This window comes from Zophobas morio, unplaced genomic scaffold, assembly GCF_036711695.1.
Source record: "Zophobas morio isolate AGI-343-1 ecotype UQ-CSIRO unplaced genomic scaffold, CSIRO_AGI_Zmor_V1 ptg000024l, whole genome shotgun sequence".
NCBI lineage: Eukaryota > Metazoa > Arthropoda > Insecta > Coleoptera > Tenebrionidae > Zophobas > Zophobas morio.
In genome coordinates this window covers 15,244,685-15,266,787 of record NW_026972129.1, presented here as the reverse complement: position 1 = coordinate 15,266,787, position 22,103 = coordinate 15,244,685, and the positions used below count along the sequence as shown (strand labels likewise).

At 35.3% G+C, this 22,103-nt stretch overlaps 1 protein-coding gene and 1 non-coding gene across 2 annotated transcripts in view; one reads left to right on the top strand and one right to left on the bottom strand.

The window, feature by feature from the left end:
* LOC135135434 (laminin subunit alpha) overlaps positions 1–22,103 on the bottom strand; it is a 64,800-nt gene that overhangs the window by 22,018 nt on the left and 20,679 nt on the right. The window contains exons 3-26 of the mRNA XM_064064476.1: positions 20,835–21,071; positions 20,612–20,782; positions 20,347–20,560; positions 20,082–20,291; positions 19,758–20,030; positions 14,758–14,895; positions 13,976–14,707; positions 13,667–13,923; positions 13,340–13,615; positions 10,901–11,110; positions 10,542–10,850; positions 10,021–10,330; positions 9,808–9,965; positions 9,207–9,760; positions 8,571–9,100; positions 8,280–8,517; positions 3,624–3,867; positions 3,444–3,571; positions 3,268–3,392; positions 3,031–3,204; positions 2,695–2,976; positions 2,382–2,608; positions 2,159–2,326; positions 1,653–2,104 (exon numbers count right to left, since the gene is read on the bottom strand). Of these exons, the coding sequence (XP_063920546.1) occupies positions 1,653–2,104; positions 2,159–2,326; positions 2,382–2,608; positions 2,695–2,976; positions 3,031–3,204; positions 3,268–3,392; positions 3,444–3,571; positions 3,624–3,867; positions 8,280–8,517; positions 8,571–9,100; positions 9,207–9,760; positions 9,808–9,965; positions 10,021–10,330; positions 10,542–10,850; positions 10,901–11,110; positions 13,340–13,615; positions 13,667–13,923; positions 13,976–14,707; positions 14,758–14,895; positions 19,758–20,030; positions 20,082–20,291; positions 20,347–20,560; positions 20,612–20,782; positions 20,835–21,071 (6,617 nt within the window). The remainder of the gene's footprint in view (positions 1–1,652; positions 2,105–2,158; positions 2,327–2,381; positions 2,609–2,694; positions 2,977–3,030; positions 3,205–3,267; positions 3,393–3,443; positions 3,572–3,623; positions 3,868–8,279; positions 8,518–8,570; positions 9,101–9,206; positions 9,761–9,807; positions 9,966–10,020; positions 10,331–10,541; positions 10,851–10,900; positions 11,111–13,339; positions 13,616–13,666; positions 13,924–13,975; positions 14,708–14,757; positions 14,896–19,757; positions 20,031–20,081; positions 20,292–20,346; positions 20,561–20,611; positions 20,783–20,834; positions 21,072–22,103) is intronic.
* Positions 15,646–15,856, top strand: LOC135135713 (small nucleolar RNA U3). Its single transcript, XR_010281631.1, has one exon. It is a non-coding gene; the product is annotated as a small nucleolar RNA U3 (small nucleolar RNA).

Here is a 22,103-nt window from a genome sequence, read left to right as displayed (position 1 = left end):
TATTTTGCATTATCCATTACTAGTATTGAGCCAATCCAACTACCATGTCTTGTCTAGATATACTATGTGATGACCTTCTAGTATTATCTTCTAATTTGAGTTATATATTCTCATCTCGATTTTTTTAAACGTTCAGACTCCACAAATGCCATTCGTGTATCCAAAACCTTGTACATAAAACCTATGCTTCTTAAATAGTTAAATACCGTCGAAAATATTCGTTCGTATAATTAATGTTGTACGTTATTTTTTCTTTTAGACTTGAGTTGTTGGTACTTGATTTTCTTTATAAAAATGCCATATAACTTGTTTTATTTCAATACCAAGTTGTTTTGAAATTTTTACAAATTTCGCACACTAACGCTTATTCTTTTCCAAATTCATAAAACCCATACAGAACTTGCAAGACTATACTTGTATTTTTTCAAGGACGAAACATTTTTGGATCCTAATAAAATTTTATGATCACGGGGGCTTTATTAAAATCGCAAGCGGTCGGAATTCTCGTCAAAATGATGACTGCAGTTGAACAGTTAGCACGCTTTAACTCAAGGATATAATTTATGGCTTTAAATAGTGAGGAATTGGGGATCTCTAACTTTAAATTGCAAAATTTTACAAGAACCCAAAAGTAGTGAGTTTAGATTATACTTGTTAACACTTTTTGTTTTGGTCATCACTAATGATCACATACAAAAATTCGTCACAGAATGTTGAGACAGTTGACGAACAGATCGACAGATTCTCGAATCACCACTGGAAACTGCATCTATTCCTTCTTTAACCTATATTTATGACTATTAGTGTCTGATTGTTTCTAAGAAAATTTTGTACGGATTATAAAACCACTATTTATTGAATCCGAACCTATGCAATACCCAAGCTCAAAAATGCACCCGTCTACCGTCTTTGTCGGGGTATTTAACTTCATCACATATAATGTTAAGAGTTTGTGGACTACCATACCTCTAGTGAGCTTTTTCGAATGTCCAGAATCTCACCTTTATAAGCGAGAGTTAAAAGGATCAAAACATTATAATCTGCAGCACTGTTAAATGGGTTGTCTCTTTCCTAAGTGGGGAAAATTGAAACTAAAACCTAGTTTCCATTCACTTATAGGCACTTAGTAATTACAATTATAAAAACTGTCAATGCAAGGATCGACTTATATTTAAGAAATTATACTTAACAAATATGAGCCTAGTTGTAATTTATAAATCCTTCCAAAGATCAAGTTTTCTACGCATAAGTACTAAGTGGACAAGTCAGAAAAAGACACCTTGAGCATGCGCACTACTCAGTAATGATTAGATGTATCGTGGTTTTATTTTTAGCGAATTTTAATGTAATTTTCAGAGATATCGACGAAAAGTTTGACGAGAAATTGTAGTGGCAATTCTAATTCTTAATCATAATTTTTGAAGTGGTTGAAAAAGAGTAAAGCTTAATTGATTCGTGTAGTCACATTTATGTGAAATGACAGGTAATACCATATACCAAAAAAAAAAAAAAAAACTAACTAATTCTATGGCTGATTAGACGCCTTTTTTTTTCGATCAAATGGTATAAGACAAGTTTATCTTTCCATCGGTATTACCCCCTTACCCTCCTGTATTTTCTTAATGCTTATACTGTTATTGCACAATACTTACCCGCTTTTGTCAATTATTCTCTGCGCCTCATTTGCATTGTTCAGCGAGAACTGCGTTTGATTATACAAATCGTCCAATTTCTGATTAAAGCTCTTCAACTCATCGCCCAGTTTCTTAGTTTTTTCGTCCAAATTCTCTACAGGAATTTCGAAATTGGTAACATTTGTTAAAAGTGCATTCACTTTCGCAATTTCAACATCAGTCAAATTTTGTCGTTCAGTTAAATTGTATCTTTTAATTGCATTTAGAATTTCGACACCTTCCTGTACAGCCGAATCAATTTCCGGATTTTCGTCCTTATTGAGTTGGAAACTTATCTTGTCAATTCCCTCGATCACACGTATAGAATCATCTTCAGCATTCTGAACATCATCCAGAAGAATCTCCGCTGTCTCTTTCAAATCTGCGGAATTCGTTTTCAAAGAGTCGCTATTTTCCAATGAGTAATTCGCCTGCAATAATTTTTATTTACAATTTTCAAGTAACTGAATGTTTGAAGTGTTTACCTTGCGGTTCAAATTTTTAGAATCTTGTTCCAAGGTTTGCAGTTCTTCAATATAAATGTCCAGACTGATCTGTTTTGGATCAACCTCATTGAACTTGGGTTCTAATTCCCGTAACAGTTCTCTCATATTTTCAAGCTTTCTTCTTGTAAAGTAGCCCGAATTTGCAGACTACATATAAAATTATTACAGTGGTACAAGGAAAAAACGGAGTTAAAATACTCACATCAAATTCCAAAATAATGGGGTCAATCAAAGCTCTTAGTCCATCAGTATCATCCAAGAGGGCGTGCGTGCAGCTATCACATTGATGGCAACCGTAATCTGGTACAAAGACCCACCGATGAGGACACTGGTCGCATTTTTCACCTATGACCCCCTGGAGACACTCGCATTGTCCAGTTTGTGCGTTGCAGCCGAAACCACGGGAATAATCACTCTTGCAACCACAGGCTGAGTAAAAATTTTACACACAATAATTAAATAACTACTTTGTTCTTTTTACATCAAATATGTTTATCCAAAATTTGTATACTTACAAACGCATCCTTCCTCTGTATAATTCCAATAGCCAGCCGCGCAACGATCACAAGGTCTTCCAGCGGCTCCAGGCTTACACCTACATTGTCCAGTGACGTCATCGCATCTAGCACTTTCCGAAGCGTCACCACAGTCACACGGTACACAACCAGCTCCAGTCTGGAAGCCGTAGTGAGTGTCTTCACAGCGATCGCATTTTTCCCCGATGACGTTAGGTTTGCAGACGCATTCTCCAGTGAAGCTGTTGCAGTGGTCGGTGCCCACATCATCACATATGCAACCTATATGGTGTTTTTTTGTTTGTTTCATAGTCGATAGAATAAAAAATAACTTACTTTGACAATCCTTGAGAACAACAGCATCTCCAAAGTACCCAGGGGCACATAGAGAGCAAGCTTTACCGAATGTGTTGTTTAGACATCTTAGGCAGTCTCCTGAGGCGGTATCGCAAGATCCGGGGTCGTCAGGGTTGATGTTGCCCGAACATTGGCAGGGTTTACATATATCACCTAGTAAAAGGGCAAAATCACTCATACGTATATACAAGCTAAGAATATCGTAAAAGAACTCACCTAAAACTTCTGGCCTCCCATAAAACCCTGCAGCGCACGATTGACAACGCCCTCCAAAGTACCCTTCTTTACAATCACAACTAATTTTTTCACCGTCCGAACTGACATCACATCCTGTCGCAAAACTACGAAAAAATCACAACAATGTGGTCATCGTATTGTAAATAGAAACATACTTGTTGCTCGCTACGGGCAAAGGGCACGCACAAATTAAACAATCCCTGGAAGTTCCTGCTAGAGCATTTCCGTGATAGCCAACTTCACATTGTTCGCAGTGGTCACCACGAGTGTTGTGAGTGCAGTTCTGGAGATTATTCAAACGTAAACATCTCAAAAATCGTAAAGGTAGTGCTTACAATACAAATTCCAGTGGCGACGTCACATTCGGTGGCGTGGCCGTGACATTGGCATGGAACGCAGTAACCGCCGTGAGGGCCTGTTTCTATTCTGTAGTAACCTGGAGCGCACTCTTCGCATGATAACCCTTGGTAGTTTTCAGGGCAGCGACATTCTTCAACTGTATCAGCAAGAAGGATATTTCTGTTGTCACCGGTATAGTGTTGATAGGGGATTGCCTCGTCTTGGAGAACATTTGATAATCTGTTGCAAAAATCGCGTATATTATTTTATGTTGAGGATTTGATTAATCTATAGAGTAAATCAGTAGGAGTTATTTTTAACATCTGTGTTGCAATTTTTATGGATAGATAAACGTGTGCGCTTTATTGCAGCAATAAAGTTTAATATAATTTTCAAGTTAGTCACATCCATCTTAATCTGTGATCTTTTTATAAGCCGATTTGGAAAAGATTTTGACGAAAGGATTTGTCTTATACAGGGTTAGTCACGAGAGAATTACTTCTGAAAATTATTTTTACGCAACCCAAAATACTAATACCCTGTACCACTTGATATTATCTGTATTTAAAATGAAATGCCTAATCCATGATTGCTTTGACTTTGGCAGTGTCACTTTGACGTTAATTAATTTTTAACATTTTTTTTTCATCGTTGACTCACTTCTAGAGCCCCATTCGAACGACGACATACAGTCAGATCAATCTGGGCTATACTGAAGCCGTAAGTGCTCTACCAATGTTGTTCGCCGCTAATGTGCACGTGTTAATTCGCCATCTCTGCGTCACCTAGAGCCTCTTCGAAGTGCAAATCTGCAACCTCTGGACTTCTTCGGCCATCCATTTACAAAAAAGCCGTAGCATCCCCCCAAAATGTCCAACATTTTCAACAGATTAGTAGTTAAATTATTTACTTACTTGTTTGAGTTTGTGTTGTAACCTTTGAATAAAATTCCGTAAAAGGAATTTTTAGAAATAATTTTCTCGTGATTAATCGGTTGCAAAAGATCAAGAGGCACACTGACAAATTTATTAGCGGCGCCGGAGGAGATTTCCGACTGGCTGCGGTACCACCATGGACACTCGCGTAACCTCTTTTTCCACAATTGTCAAAATGAGATTGCCAAACTCAAAGCAATCATGGATTAAGCATTTTATTTTAAATTCAGTTAGTATCAAATGGTACATGATATTCGTTTTTTGGGTTGCGTAAAAATAATTTTCAGAAGTAATTCTCTCGTGACTAACCCTGTATACGTGGGCCTTTCTGCGATTTTCGATGTAAGTGAATACAGTTTTAGAGAATTTGTATTTATTGTAAATAATTTGATCGACAGCTTCCAACTCAAAGAAGAAGAGGAGAACACTACGATTTGTTGTTCGTAAAGTAGTTATATAGTGGGGCTCCTAGCTCAGTTTGACCTCATTTGACCTGAGCCAAGAGCCCCACTCCTTTTTATCGAACATTTGTGCTTGGTCGACCTGACCCCGGGGACGGTCCTGTTTTGAGCACACTCGAGTCCCATCCCGACTCGAGTCCTCTCATATAGCTTAGTAGGAAATTACAGATTTATAAATAAAACATTAAGTGTAGTCAGGTTGGCCGAGCGGTCTAAACCGTTTGATTTAAGCTCTGATTCTCGAAAAGGAGCGTGGGTTCGAATCCCACACCTGACAGTTCTTTTGCGTTTAAATAAAACACATTTTAATGTTATGTTATTTCTTGAGGAAATATAATAGAATACAGCATAAGGTGATGACAAACGTTCGATAAAAAGTAGTGGGGCTTCTAGCTCAAGTCAAATGAGGTCAAATTGAGCTAGCAGCCCTACTATACTTCGTAGATATACAAAAATAATACAAAACTTTGATGAATAGAACTCTTTTAATTTTGGCAAGCTTAATAGAAAATCGGTGAAGATCGGGTTTCGTTATTTAAAGTGGGGTTGAAGCATGTTCATACTGAAATCATCGGTCCCGTCCACGCAAAAAGACAAAAAAACGGCAAGACACAGACCTAAAACGCACCTGTTACGATGTTGATCTCTGACGAACGCAAGTAAACAAGTGACGATATTTTCAATACGGTCTGGTTCACGAGATTTCGTACCTACTCTATGATATGATTTAAGGAGGTCACGTTTTATTCCAAATTCGACGAATCCAAAAAGTTAGGTTTTCGCAAGATCTTTGAGATCGATCACAGGATGAAGGACAATTGTTTAAAATTGGTCAGGAAAGGCTAGACATCTTTGAGAGTGAGGTAAGTAGCAGTTAAGGTGTAAACAGTAGTCTAGTCTCTTTTTAACTACAGTATTGCTCTTTTTTGTTCTACACTGACCGGAAAAAAAAACTGGCCACCCTGAAAAATTTCGCAAAACCACTTTAGAAATTATTTTTCTACCGCGCACATTTTTTGATTTTCTAATGGAGCTACTAAAACACCCAAATGACGTCATAGCGATTCATTAATAGTGAAAAGGGGTTCTGAAATAGATCTGGTGTAATTTAGAACGGTAAGATTGGTAGACAAGACGAGAAATGTCACATAATGTCAGGTGAATGTCAGTGCCAAAAGTCAAATTAAAATTTCCCGTATTTCGGGAGGCGTAAGGACTTCACTAACTTCTTCACAAGACATTTTAACCAATTTTAACTCAAATTGATTCGAATTACAGTTGTTGTGAAAATTCGAACCTCAAATATTTCGTGGTTCGTGTTAGATCAATTAAATTTTGCGAAAAAACGTGCGCGGTAGAAAAAATAGTATAAATAACTCGTTCATTAGGCCATTTTATATAACTCGCGGATTTGCCGCTCATTCTATAAACTTGGATTCGTGCTTTAATATTTGCCTTATGAAACTCGTTCTTTAATATACTATAATTTAACTAGTGATCGTTATTTTATTAAAGAACCATTCACTATTGACACATGATGTACAAATTAGCAAAAAAAAGAAGACAAATAAACGCAGAATTAAATTTAATTTAACAAAAAAATAACAGAAACAGACCAAGTATTTTCTTAATTAAAACAATAAAGGAGAGTGTTGTTGTAAACAGTGTTTTTCCTCATCTGATTATAAGTTTGGCAGTTAATAAACGTTATGACGCGAAAACAATGCCGTTAACTCTTACAGACGTCTCTCAAATTGTCGTTCTGTATAATTTTTAAAGTTTGGTTTTGCGAAAATTTTCAGGATGGCCGTTTTTTTGCCGGTCAGTGTAGATGTAATTTTTGAAACATACATTTTTTTGTTAAACTTTAAATAGGATTTACTTATCAATCTTTTGAGGTGGGTTATCGAAATTTTGGTGGGGACAGACAGACAAATTTTGATTAGCGATATATCCAGCCGATGATAGTCTCAAAGCATGTGGTAAATTTCAATAACAATTATTTTAATAATTATTGCTAAGATAACTTGTAAAATTTTGTTGTACAACTTTGTATTGGTGTAAAAATTTACTCTATAGGGTTAAAAATATGGGTGGACTAAGATTTTGCACAGTTTTGATAGGATATATTTATCTACAAAAATTTCGAGATGACGCTGTTGGAGAAAACAAACAAATAATTTTGATTGTTATAACTTTCAGACGTATGGAAGATTTTAGAGCAGACGGTTTTGCATTTTTTAATACAAATTTTCATTGTTTTTTTAACTCTAGACATCCAAGGTAAAAATTAGGGCGGATTAATAAACCACAAGTACAAAAACATATCTAATATATAAAATTTTCATGTCACAGTGTTTGTAACCAAACTCCGAAACAGCTTGACCGATTTTTATGAAATTTTTTGTGTATATTCGGTAGGTCTGAGAATAGGTCGTAGACTATTCTTTATGTTCCTAAGTGATAAAAAATGTTTTCTTTATTTTTTGGACAAAATTTTGTATTTTTATTTTTTTAAGATTTGGCAACAAGAAATACATATAACCCTAAATTTTCACCCTTCTACCACCAACCCGCATTTTTTAATAACGGTATGAGTATCTTTACTTTCATCCAAAGATGCGCAATAGGGTTGGAAGATGGCTGTTGAATATAATCATTGTCGTACGATAAATTTTTTATGTATAATTTATAATTTAATTACAATTTATTTCTTTTAATTTAATTTTTTATTTAACTACCAAAATATTCACTAGAAATAATTTATATGGCAAAACAACGTTTGCCGGGCTAGTTATTTTATAAAATTAGATTTGATTTATTTAACAAAATTTTGAAATGACGTCATCAAATCGTTGGTGAGGATGAACAAACAAATTTTGATTAGTGTTTAATCATCTATACAATAGTCTTAAAATACACCCACAATTTCACACCCATCGGTTCAATAGTTTCGCAAAATACGGGTGTAGTATAATTGTAAACAGACAAAAATGACGGCCAGACGGAAAAGGGAGACCGCCGGCATTTTCGTATTGTACAAGCCAGGAAGTGTTGAAAAAAACATGAAGTTAGCAAAATCTTAAATGGATTGGCAAAAATTAATAAAATCGACATGTTTCAAACAACAATGACAATGAATAGAAACCACGAAACATAGTAATATGTCTGTAATTTCGTGTCAATGATAAGAAAATATCTGTGTGTCAATTTGAACATTTTCTTAAGTCTTTTATATATTTTAATTTTTACTTACTTCGTCGTAACAGTCCCAGTCCAGTAGGTAGCCCTAATGTAAATTCCCTGCAAATCTTCTAAAACCTCCATGATATGGTCTCTTCTAGCTGGTATACCAGTAGGTAGTTCAAAATTATCTTCCACAAATTGAACACTAGCCGGGTATTCCTCATCGGCTGCAGGTTGTTCATAACTGGAATAAACCAAGTATGTTTTTCTACCTTTCAAAATAACATCTGGTTCGCTGACAGCGCTACCTACAAACAAAACGTCTCCAGTGCCAATCACAGTAACGACTCACACAACTGACCTTCGCCAGGCGTTATAGTGTAGTACAGCGTATAATTTAGAAAACCCCCATAAGTAGTTAATTTCTTTCCAATATAATCACTAGGCGCCGAAAAGTAAATCGTAATATTCTCATTATCCGTTTTGTCAAACACAGCATCAATAGTATAATCCTCAGTATTTTCCACCGTCAAATTTAACCGATTTATTCCTAATTTGGTATCGAGGTCGAGCTCCACGAGCTGCCACTCATCCATTTGTATTATCGGTATTCTGATCAGTTTTGAACTTGCACATCTGGTGGTTTTACTAAAGCAGAAACACTCAGTACAGCCGTCTTGATTTGATTCTTGCAGGTTAAAAGTGCCTTCGCGACATGTCTCGCACTGAGGTCCAACCACATTTTTCTTGCAGAAACATTCGGCCGTTTGTTGGTCACAAATGTCGTTGTTTGTACCTCTAGTATCACAGGCGCAGTTTTCGCAATACGGGAACGCATAGTGACCAGCCAAACATTTGTTGCACTGTCGGCCCACCACATTTTCTTTACAACTGCAAAGGAAACACATGTTTATAAAAAATGCTGGATGATTTTTCTTAAGTTATAGCTTGCATTTCATAACTGCTCAACTGAAAACTAAATTCTTCTTTTACTTACTGGCAGCTTCCATTATTGAGATCACACTGCAGTGAGCCTTGGATACCCAGCACGTTGCAGTTGCATTCTTCGCATCCGATAATGGGATCGTAGCCGTAAGTTAAAGGTTTACACTGGTCGCATCTTTCCCCTTCTACATGCGGTGGACAAATGCATCTACCATCGGTGGGTTCGCAGTACGCAATCGTTGGGCAGTTGCATGGTTTACAGTCAGGAAAGCCGAAAAAGCCGGTTTTGCAAGCCTCACAGGTTCGACCAATTATATTAGGTTTACACTGACACTGTCCTCCAAATTTGTCACACTCAAAACTAAGAGAGCCATCGTAGTCACACCGACATGGTAAGGCGCCACTGTTGTGACCTGCCGTTATGGAAAAGACACTGTCTCTACAAAAGCCTTCTGCTGTTGTGTTAATGTTGAAGTGGTTGCTGCCACAGGTGGAGATGAATTCTCCTGTACGGTCGACATCTTCTTCTTCCAGGTATCTGTCATTGTAAAAATCGGCCGGAATAACTAATAGGTAGTCCAGGTATACGTTCTTGCTGTCGGGTTCCTACAAATTTTTGTTATGTAATGGACTAAAGTTGCTTAATGAAATACCTTTAAAGTAAGCATGAAGTTTTCTGTTAGTGAGAACTTGGAGTTTCCGTCTGCTTGTTTTATCGTCGCACGACATCCGGAGAGGGATGGGCAATAGTTCACAGGCAACGTTGCTTCATAAAATTGCCCATTTTGCATTAAAACCTTAACATCGAAATCTACAAGATAAGTTTGCTTAAATAATTTTCACATTGTCGTTATCAAAACGCTTACCTTGGAAGTTGGGTTGATAATAATGGACAACGAAACTATAATCTCCCGGACTCGGTACTTTTCCTTTTAGATCAATGGTGTTATAGTTTGGATTTAACCACATATACGTGGTATTCAGGAGCGTGGTAGCCAGTGGGGCGTAATTTTCTTCAAACTGAATTTTTTTCGTCTCTGGAGGGTTTTGGAAAGAAGACGCTATACATTTACCGTCTTTTCGAATACAAACCGATTTTGGTTTAATGTAATCTAATGACCATTGCTCGAATGGTATAGCAACCACTGAGTGTATACCCACATCAGAATTGGAACCCTGTAGGCGTATTTAACGATTGAAGGCTTGACTAAAACAACTTTTGTTTCAAACTTTGACATAAAACGTGGCGTTTCTTTAAATCAACCTTAATTTCAACTGAATTTTATTAGGTTTTTCCGGAAATTACATCAACTTCTTATTTAGATTTTTTTAAAGCGCCTGTCAAAGTTCAGAAACAAAAATTTGCTAGTGTTAGGGATGTACATACTTTCAAATTAACTGCAATTTCATTTCCATCCACCCGCTGTGCCGCCACAATGCCGTCATTTGTTGTCACCACTTGCCGACATAAAGTAGTATACGGACATGAATATAAAACTGTTTGTCCTTGAGTAGTATGATCACCAGAACGTAAAACGGCATCTACTTTGTGTGTTCTCTGATCTTCATTGGGTGTAACGTAGTTGATCACTATCACGTACTGCCCTGGTTTGTTTACAGTAATGTTGAACGATACTTCAGGTTGGGCAAGATTTAAAGTCGGGACTCTGTTGCCTACACCAATTTTTGACAAATGCTAACGAAAAATAAACATCAGGTCAAAAAAGTTTGTTTTACTAGTCATACCTGGGTATCTTGGAAATATTCTCGAAGTTTCCCGATTCTGCGACCCTCTGGAATGTATCCTCCGGCACCGTAAGTTATAGAGTAGTCAGTTAAGTTTAAGTAGGTGTGGTCCCGGCACAAACCTAAGTCGTCTGTGGTGCAAGGTTTTTCGACTTTTTTGTTTAATATAGTTGCCAAATAGAAATCTTCCGGTAGAAGTACGAAATAATCCTGAAAAGGTAAATCTTGGTGGTAAAGGTGGGATGATAGACGACAGGCAAGTTTGAATTAAGCCAAGTTTCCACTGATACTCCTTGTAAAATTATTCGACGTATTTTGAATTAATTTATGGTACATTTTTTTAATAAAAACATTATTATTTAAATAAATTGTACTAGTAATAAATATTTCATATAATAGAGACCCTTAAAATACGTTACTTTGTCAGTGTGAGGATTTGCAAGCGATTCTACGATGTTTAACACACAAAAAACAGGAAAAAAAAACTGCAGATTGATGTATAATACTGTTACGAAAGAAACCCATACGCCGCCCTGGTACGACGCCTAAGGGTTCTAGTATGTACGGCGATGATGACTCATTGTCGGTGACGGCGGCTGGAGAAAAGCCTGGAAGCGGAAGTCGCGCTGGGAAATCCAGAAAGACCTCGACTGCGAAATTTCTAGACGGGAAGCATGGCTTTAAATAGAGGCCACCTTCGGGAACGATTACTATGCAACCAGTTCAGTCGAGAGTACAGTCAAGTTACGCCGAATTTATTTTGTAGATAATCGCTGTGTAATCAGTCGTGTAAATTTGAGTTACTGAGAAATAAATTGTTGAGTTTAACCCACGCCGATTTTAATCATCCGTTCAACGTAACAATACATCTATAATTAATATATTATATAATTAATACAAAAAAAAAGAAAAGTAAATAAATAAGTACAAATAAATATACCGGATACCTGAGCACTCATAAGTCTAAATTAGGAGTTACTTAACAAGTAGAAAACAAACATATATTATACTTATATGTCACATATTCAAAGAAAAAAAAAAAAATGTAAGCCCGCCCACCCGCCCTGTCTCACTTGTGATGATTTTTTTTATTCAAGTGAGCCGTGAGGGCGCAGCTTAACTGCAAAATACTTATTTCTTTACAAGAAATAAAAAACATGTTTTTGAGGATCGTGTTGTTCAAAGAATACTATGTATATTAAGAAAATACAGCAAAATATAAAACACGTTTAAAATGTTATCTTCGGCTTTAATTTTTTTTTAATATACATAATATTCTTTGAGCAACACGATACTCAAAAACATGTTTTTAATTACTCGTAGAAAAATAAAAATTTTGCTGTTAAGCTCCACCTTCTTGGCTCACGACGAATAAAAAAAATCCACACAATTGAGACGGGGTGGGTGGGCGGGGTTTATATTTTGTCTTGTTTTTCTTAATATACATAGCCATTTTTTCACAACAAGAAACTTGAAACATGGTTAAAATTGTACATTTCTACAAGGAAATATGGATTTTGCAATTACGGAGCGGAGCCTAATTGCAGAATCGATATTTCCTTATACAAATTTTCCATTTTAAACATGTTTTAAGTTTTATTTTTTGAAAAAAGTCTACACATATTCAAACAAAAAGACAAAATGCAAGCCCGCCCACCCGCCCTATCTCAATTGTGATGATTTTTTTATTCGTAGTGAGCCACGAGGGCCCAGTTTAACTGTAAAATACTTATTTCTTTATAAGACATAAAAAACATATTTTTGAGTATCGTGTTGTTCAAAGAATACTATGTATATATATTAAGAAAATATAGGAAAATATAAACCCCGCCCACCCACCCCATCTCAATTGTGATGATTTTTTATTCCTAGAAACTTAAAACACGTTTAAAATGTTATCTTCAGCTTTAATTTTTTGTTAATATACATAATATTCTTTGAGCAACACGATACTCAAAAAAATGTTTTTAATTACTCGTTGACGAATAAAGATTTTGCAGTTAAGCTCCACCTTCTTGGCTCACGACGAATAAAAAAATCATCACAATTGAGACGGGGTGGGTGGGCGGGGCTTATATTTTGTCTTGTTTTTCTTAATATACATAGCCTTTTTTGCACAACAAGAAACTTGAAACATGGTTAAAATGGTACATTTTTACAAGGAAATATGGATTTTGCCATTACGGGACGGAGCCTAATTGCAGAATCGATATTTCCTTATACAAATTTTCCATTTTAAACATGTTTTAAGTTTTATGTTCTGAAAAGAAGTCTACACTTATTAAAACGAAAAGGCAAAATGTATATCATTTTATCACAGAAAAAAAGGAAAAAATTGTTATACGTGCTACAGCGTGTAGATATTGTCGGTATAATGAAACACAATTTTTGGTGATAAAAAAAATATGTAAAAAAACTGATAAGGTAAATTATACATACCAGCAGTAGATTTTTATGAACCTCTATACCAATTTGCCAGCGACCAGGATTCATAACAAAAGGTGATGGTGTATTTCCGGTAGCACCCGAAACTGTAACGAAAGCAGGAGCAGAAGAATTTTTGAATTGCACCTGGAATTCTTGTTCGTTATCGCTCGGATTATCCGGCGTTATTTTAATTTTTCCTATAACGGTTTCAGGGTTTGGGTTCACAAAGCGAAGTACCATTCTATAGAGTGAAGGTTTGAAAATATGAATGTCTTGCAAAATTTTGTTCTAAAAAAAAGTTACATTAAACATGTTTAGTTTTTAGGAATCAATAATCACCTGTAAGAGAGAAAAGACGGCATAGCCTTTCCACGAATACTGTGGGAAAATGTCTTCGTCATTCGCATATCTGACCAAAGTATTAGCAGGAGTGTGACCATCTTCGACTTCATACTGATATTGGTACAAAGTCGGGAAATAGTGAGCTTGAAGTGGTTCTTTACAGGTACGCCCTGTAACCCTCGAATGACATAAACATTGACCGGAATTTTTGTCACAAATGTTGTTCACCGCGCCGCCAACATCGCAGTCACAATCTAAAAAGCTCGCATAAATTTACATTGGCACCATAGTGGATTTATATAGTACCGGAACAACCAAACAGATTTTCTTCTTGTAGATCGTAAGTACCATCAGCGCACTCTGTACAACCCCTCGCTACCACAAGAGACTTACAAACACACTCTCCACTGTCTGAATCGCAAACCGCAATACCACCAAGTACCCCAGGTATATTACAGTTACACTCTTCGCACCCTTGCGGATTGTTGACATTGAGATTCCAATACAAAGGGCCACATTTATTACAAATGCGACCTTCCACCCTTTCCTTACACTGGCAAAGTTCCCCAGCGGGTACTGACCCACAGCCCGCAAACCCAGCCACAACACCCGCTGGATGACAATTACAGTCTTCGCACTGGGGAAAATTGTAAAAGCCTTCTTTGCAACCATCGCACCGTTGTCCTGCGAAGTTGTAATGACACTCACATTTGCCTTCGTTGTCGCAGGAGACTCCATTAGATCCGTGACTGTCGCATTCACACGGTAAACATTCCGGATATTTGTAGTAGCCGGGACTGCATTGATCGCAAGTTTTTCCGGCGTAGTTAACTGAACATTGACATTTCCCAGTTGCGCTGCAGCTGAAGCCCAAAGAGCCCACTTTGCTGCAGTTGCAGGGCTTACAGTCCGGAAATCCGTAGTAGCCCAAGAGACAGGTGTCGCAGCGATCGCCACCGTAGCCTTCTTTACAAATACACTGACCTGATTGTTTATCGCAGATTCCTTCTTTGGTGCCTTTGATGTCGCAGTTACAATCTAGAGAAAACGTGTGAAAGATCGTACAATTTTATGAATTGAAGTCGTACATGAACATGAAGGGTAGTTGAAGTATCCGGCCTGACATTCGTCACAGTGTTTACCCCCGAAGTTGTTGTTGCAAGTGCAGTTTCCGGTTTCTTGGTCGCAGGTTTGTGAAATTGCACCAACTGGATTACACTCGCAATCTAAAATAAATATAAAATCGTGATGATGGAGAATCACTTTTTCTGTATATTAATAATTATGGACAAAGTAGAGTGTCAGCTTAGATCCATTATTTTGTCCATAGTATGAAATATGTTACCATATTTCAAACATGATACGGTCGATAGCGTTCTGGAATGGTAATGGTCGAGAGGGAAACATGCATAGTCACTATACTAAGAGACGAAGAAAAAGAAACGTTAATAAGTAATATAGTAAGTATATACTATATAGGGTAAATTCATTTTTTTTTTTAAATTAGTAACTGTTGCTATTGTTACGTTGATTATCATGAAATCAATAAAATTTAACAAAATATAAAAATTGTCTACTTCTTTGATTTCTTGAAGAGCAGATTTAATACTAACAATAGAAGTAAAATATTCTTTTGTGTCTTCTAGTTGTCTAAATGACAGTAAGATAAATTACGCTGTCAAAAGCTGATTTAAATTTAATATATCAATTTAAAATGTTTATACCTTCCAAAAATTTGGTGACGTCATCTCAAAAGATTGCCATATGCCCTATGTAGCAAAATGTGCAAAATCGCGTGTGATATTTTTTAATTTATTTTAAAACTACAAAAAAAAAACCGATTGTAAATGATATTATCAACGCTCAAGGTCAAGAGCCACTTTGCATAGTTGGCCACAGAGGGTGCTGGGGTCTTCTGTTGCCGACTACCTGAGTTCCCTTTGCTAATAACTACCCCTCTGAGAACTACGTACGGCAAGATCATACTTCACAGGATCATTTCTGTAGTATATCTTCACATACTCCACATTCAAATGTGGAGTTGACGCAGCCACGATGACGAGTGACAGTTTCGTGTCCTGAGCGTGAGGCAGATCTGCTTTCAGTTACTGAAACTGAATTCAGATCATCGATGATCGTTCAGCGCAAGCTATGCTTGTGTAACGGACATGAAACAGTCTGAGTGGTTTTTTTTTTGAAAATTACAAACATAATAATTCCACAGTTTTCTTATAAATTGTACAAAATTTTTGGAAAGTCCCCATGAGTTTTTTACGTTCGACAGTTTTAATTATATATGGCGTGCGTTCAAAACATGTTTGCTTCTAATGTAAGCGAAACAAAAATGTTTAAATAGTTTTTATACAGCTGGTTTCACAAAAAACGGGATAAGATGAGCAAATCAGGTTCTCCATAGATCAATAATGAAAAACAATGGGAATATGACGTTCATGTCACTGTCAGTTGTCCCATTTTTTTTTAAACTAGCTGTAGTTGCGATATAATATAAAAATTAGGTTTATCAAAATTTAAATATTTCAAACCAGCTTGCTCAAATATTTTCTGTACAGTGACGTGTCAACCCTTTGATACTTACACTATTTATGGATGTAATGATGAGGATTTAGGATACTGTGAGATTGTATAGCCATGTATAGTAACCGTATTCGAGATACACCCATATAAATTTTTATGGGACCAATCACTCAAAAATCGGTGCTCCTGAAACCGCAACCATAAATTATGAAAAGGGCTTGACAAGGTCATTTTATACAGAGCCGTATTCGGGTTGAGTTGAAAGTTTTACCTGCTTTCGGTAATGTTATAAATGTAGATATAATATATTAGAAAATATAATAATCGTCCAGAAAGTTCTCCCGCTGTGGTAAATCTCATTAGACAACAATCAGAACTCATATCTTCTGAAAAATGGCAGAATTGTATTCGGCATGTTATAAAAGTTGAATCAACATTTGTAAATACACGGCCTAACGAAATTATAATTTCAATAAATAACGACTCATCTGAGTCTGAAAGTGACTTGTAATCTTATAACTATTATTTAACTAATACAATTTGTCTATTATTTCACCTTATTTTTTTAACAGAGTACGGCCCTGAAAAATTCTGCCGGAACGTGCCGATTTCTGGTCGCTAGGGTGTTAAAAGCAATAAATTACTGTTGCCATTGTGCAGGGTTTTCACTCATTATCTGTCATAAAGTTTTATGTGGGTGTATCTCGAATGAAATTTGTATACCTCAGGCCTCTTTGATTGTCAATTCCAAAAAATTAATGACGTCATCTCAAAATTTTTCTCTGTCAAACCTATTTAAAATGTGTAAAATAATGTGCGTCTTTACCTGTGATTCTATTACCAAACTCGTATTTTTAACCTTTTGTACTTAGGTTTTTGAAAAAAAATCTTAATTAAAGTGCGCAAGATAACATACAGTGATATACACTTGGGATGTACTAATTGCTAAATTTTTAATTTTTCATATAGGTTTTGGTCAAAAATTCAAAATTCTACAACAAAATTTTACAATTTAACTTAGAAAGTATGAAACCGACTGCGCAGAAATTTTGCACGCATTTTAAGGTTATCGAATAGTAAATCCCTAATCAAAATTCATTTGTTTATACCTTCCAAAAACTTGATGACGTTATCTTAAAATTATGCCAATTTTGCTTGAAATTTAGTGGCGGGGTCTTTTGTTTGTGATTTAATAATGTATTAAGTAATATTTTTAATGATACGTGTGTTAGTTGGTGTAAAAAATCAAATCTGTAAAAATAAAATTTTCAGTGTATTATAATCCATGACAGGAAACCGAAATTTTGACGATTTGTTAACGTTTATTTTATATTACAGAACAAGAATTAAAATTTACTTATCACGTTTTTGTCGCCATCAAAAAAATGTTTAAAAAATTAATAAATGTGAACAGTGCTATTTTTACTTCCCGAGCATAAGCTAAGAAACTATTGTAATTTTTAATTAAGACTGGACAGGTTTGACTGTGCTTCAACGGCGAGGGAAGTTCTCCCTAAATGACTGACCTATTTTACTTCCCGAGGGTAAGCAGGATCCATCGACGAATAGTTACTTCTTTTCTTTTCAAAACTACTGGACCGATTGTTGTCAAAAAACATAGTGCAGGTGGTAAAACGGTAACTAAAAGGTGTCTAATCATTCCCACCAACAATATGACGACGTCCCCTCAAAATTTTGTACATTAAACATTATTTAAATTTTATACAATAACATAATTCTACACTTATGGTTTATGAATTTGCCTTGAATTTTAATTTTAATCACAATTATTGTACAAAAATGAATGTGCAACATTCGCTGAGTGGTTCATATAACCGATAAATCGGGCATGTGCGAAATAAGTGCACGCGTGAGTTCCAATCTCATCGTCGTTAATTTTTTTTCCCTAAGATGTTGAATTTATTTGAATAATTGACTTCGGGTGCAAAGGAAATTCTGTCTAAATAACTTTAAACCATTTTTTTTAGTAACTAAATCTATTTTCTTCCACCAATTGATGCAACAAGATTAGACCACTATGTAGTTTTTACTTGAAATTGGTACAACATATCCTATTTTACTTCCTATTGATAAAATTGACTGGTTGAGAGTAACAACCAACTTAAATCAAAATTTGTTATCGATTTTATTAAAATATCATAACTTAATTTTGTGGAGCGACAAAACTGACATAGCGTTAAAAATTTGGATCGGTTTTGACAAACTACACATTTGTTAATGACGTTGTAGGTTTAAAAGCCTAGTTGTCTAGTTCATACAGAAAGTTTTATATACAATAATGACATTTCGATGTTGTGTTGAATTCAATCACTCTGCATAATTTATAAATAAAAAACATTATCTTTAGTACGCAACAACAAAAAAAATAAATAAATAAATAAAATAAAATAATACAATCCAAGTAATCATATATATTTTTAAAGCTTTTTTTCATGAACTGATTTATTTGTTTCATTTTAAAACTCACTAATAAAAAATCAAAACACTCTTTCCGTGTGTAAAACTACCATATGATTAAAAAAAAAGTCGTTTAGTCAGCCATGGATTTTTTTTACTGTGGTGGCACTATTGTTGTTTTTCATTGAATTTATCTGTCAGTTTGACATTTGCATTGTCAGTGAAATAAAAAAAGCTTGAAACAATACTTTTTATTATCTTTTTATTTAGTGGCAAATCTGCAATATTTTTAAATATCATAGGTCACCATAGGCCATAAGAAATTTTTATACCCTTAAGAAAATCACAGCTTGCGTAAATAAACCATACTAAATCTGTTGCTGAGTTTACACCAGCTATAAAGGTAAATTTTAAGAAAATTCCGATATAGAACATTTTTGCTAGTAAAAATTCAGTATGGTACTCTCAACTGCACATTTTTTTTTTTTTAAATAGACTAGTACAATGCATATAATAATATGACAAAATGTCAACATGTTCCATTAGCAAAGTGCATGCACAAGGTCATCAAGAGCAAATTTGTTTACCCTCATTTCGTGAAGCAATCTTATTCTACCTCATTAATGCGATAATAAATGTCATTCTAGCCGTAATTTCCTGTTCAATCTAATTTGATTTTTCTGTGAAAAGCGGGAAAATTGCATTGGTAACAGTCATTGATTTTTCACGTAAAAAACTTAAGTCAAATTTGGATCAACTGTTTTTTGTCATCAACTTGTAAACTACTACGGTTTTAAAGTAATTATCTGCTAGATTGGAACCAGTTCAGCGATTTTTTTTCAATTTTCGTCTTTAAAAGACAGACAAATGAAGTCTTTATTTCACACAAAATTGAAACGAACGGCGATAGATAAAACTACATATGCAACGCGTGAGTCAGTGTGTTAATATGTTACTATTCGCTCCATCAAGTATCAACTTCCCACGCGTATTTAACAATGCATTCAATCCAAATCGCCATTAATAACATAAACGACTATTAGTGGCTCAAAACGATCAATGTTTTATTAACAAGATATTAAAGGTGTGCCTTTAGAATATACTAAGGCAGAGAATTATTTTTATTGGTACTTACGTTTACAGCTCGGAAAACTGAAGTATCCAGGTGCGCACTCTTTACAATAATGCCCTCCAAAATTATACAGACATGGACACTGTCCATTCTGTGCAGCACACTGCAAATCCTTGGTTCCATTCAAGAAACATTCACACGGTCTGCAATCTGGGTAACCAAAGTATCCAAAACTACAATCATCACACCTCGGAGGTTTAAATTCTTTCCTACACTCGCACTGACCAGAACCTTCCGCACAGTTACCAGTAGAATAAAAATGGTTGCAATCACAAGCTAAAACAAAACATGTTACTCTTCAACGCACCTTTGCTTGCAGCCAATTACGTCGGCACACGTCGGTTTCATTCCAGTGTTTATCATAAGGTCTATAGAATGTGGGTTTACACTTGTTGCAATTTATACCGTCGGTATTGTGTTGACAGTTCTGACAGACACCTCCACCGTCGTATCTACCGTGAATATCTAGCGACAGTCGTTGTCGATCTGTTTCTTCGTCGTATACACATTCGTTACTATGGTAGAAGCAGTTGCAAGCTGAAAGAACCAAATTAATTTTCCACAGGACTGTGGTCAAATACGTCTAATTTACGTTCACAAACAAACGGATCGTCTATTTTGGATTGTCGCCATTTCTTCTGTTCAAAACCAGGGCAACACGAGTCGCATTTTGCTCCACAAGTATTGTGTTGGCACCTGCATAATAAAACACTCGGATCTTGTGAGTCTTGAATGTCGCAAGTGTCAGCATGTCCGTTACACATGCAACGTCCTCCAATACTGATATCTTTGATGGAGTAGAAGTACTAAAAATTGTTGTTGAGACTAAGATGCCAATTAAATATAAACAAATTTACTCTTCTAGTGACGGTTGGATCTTGCCTGGCCACCGACATAAGATGCCCTAGCAAATTTTTCGTTCTTAAAAGTCGCAATCTAACATTAGTTGCCCTTGTCCACTCTTGTAAAACCGTGGAATTGAAGTAATGATTAGCAGATGGTCGGTTGTTTAGTAGTGAAATGGGGATCTGAAATATGTTACAATTCAAACAATTTGATAATCTACGTAGATTTTTTTACTTCTCCTCCTTCCAAAGGTACGATTTTCGAATATTCTGTTGTGCAAATAACAGAATCGTCTCTCGAGATTGGCTGTAAACTTTCTCGGCCGAAATATGTTTGACAATCATCTGGAGAATCGGAAAAATATTGCCAGGGCTTAAAGGTGTTTCCATAATCAGCAGATTTTTCTAGAACCCACAGGCCAGGTCTCGGGGAATTACCCATTCGGATAAACACGTACGCAACATGAAATTCCTGAAAATATAACAAATGAATAAAAAATTTACTACTCACATTACAAGTTTTGCGGTTTGTGTTGAAAAATGTTGTACAATTTTGCCGAACATGTTTAAAAAAATTTGTGAAATTTCTCTTTGGGAGTGAGAAAATTAATCGGTGTAGTTTTGTCTCTTACTTGCTTGAAGCTTGGAAGGAAACTTGTATGTGCACACGAAACTAGATCTGTAGTAGTTTTAAAATTGTAAAGTTTTAAAATCGTAAAAAAATTTAATTCGAAAACCAGTCTACTTATCAAAAAATAATATATGGTGTTAATAAAGCATAATTTGGTTTAGATTTAGAAGCTGATGACAGTATTTTTGAATATTTCATTAAAGTTTACCTTAAGTACTATTTGATCTCGTATTTTAAATATGTTTTTAACGTCAATCAAAATATCACTTTTTTTGATTTTTACAAAATATCAGTTCGATTACTTCGCTGTAAAAAACAAAACACTTTGCCAAATGGCACTGAAAAATACAAACTGTTCCATCAGTGTAAAAGATCTAAAGTTATCTGGACAAGAACTTCCCTTGTTCCTAAAGCACAATCAATTCAATCAGTCTAGCTTCTTATATAAATTATAAAACCTGAAACATTGCTTCCAAAAAAAAAAAAAAAATTGCGATTAACGATTTCACATGTTCACAATAGGGGAGATATGTCTAATACGGCATACTTTTTAAAAAAAATCATTTTCACGTATAAAAAAAAACATAATCTTTTTCTGATTTGTGGCACATGTTAGCTTTATCAATTAAGTTTGAAGTTCAGTTATAACATATATTTAATCAAGCACTACATTTTTGCAACACTTGAAAGTTTTGGAAGTGACAGAATCTATATTACCCTGATGTACGGTGTAAAATGGCATAGGAATAGGAATAGGAATTTTAAGAAGAAATTCGTATATATTTATTAATTATAACAAAAAAAATATTAAAACCAAAATATTACTTCAATAATTAGAGAACAACACAACAAAAATATGAACTAAAAATGTAA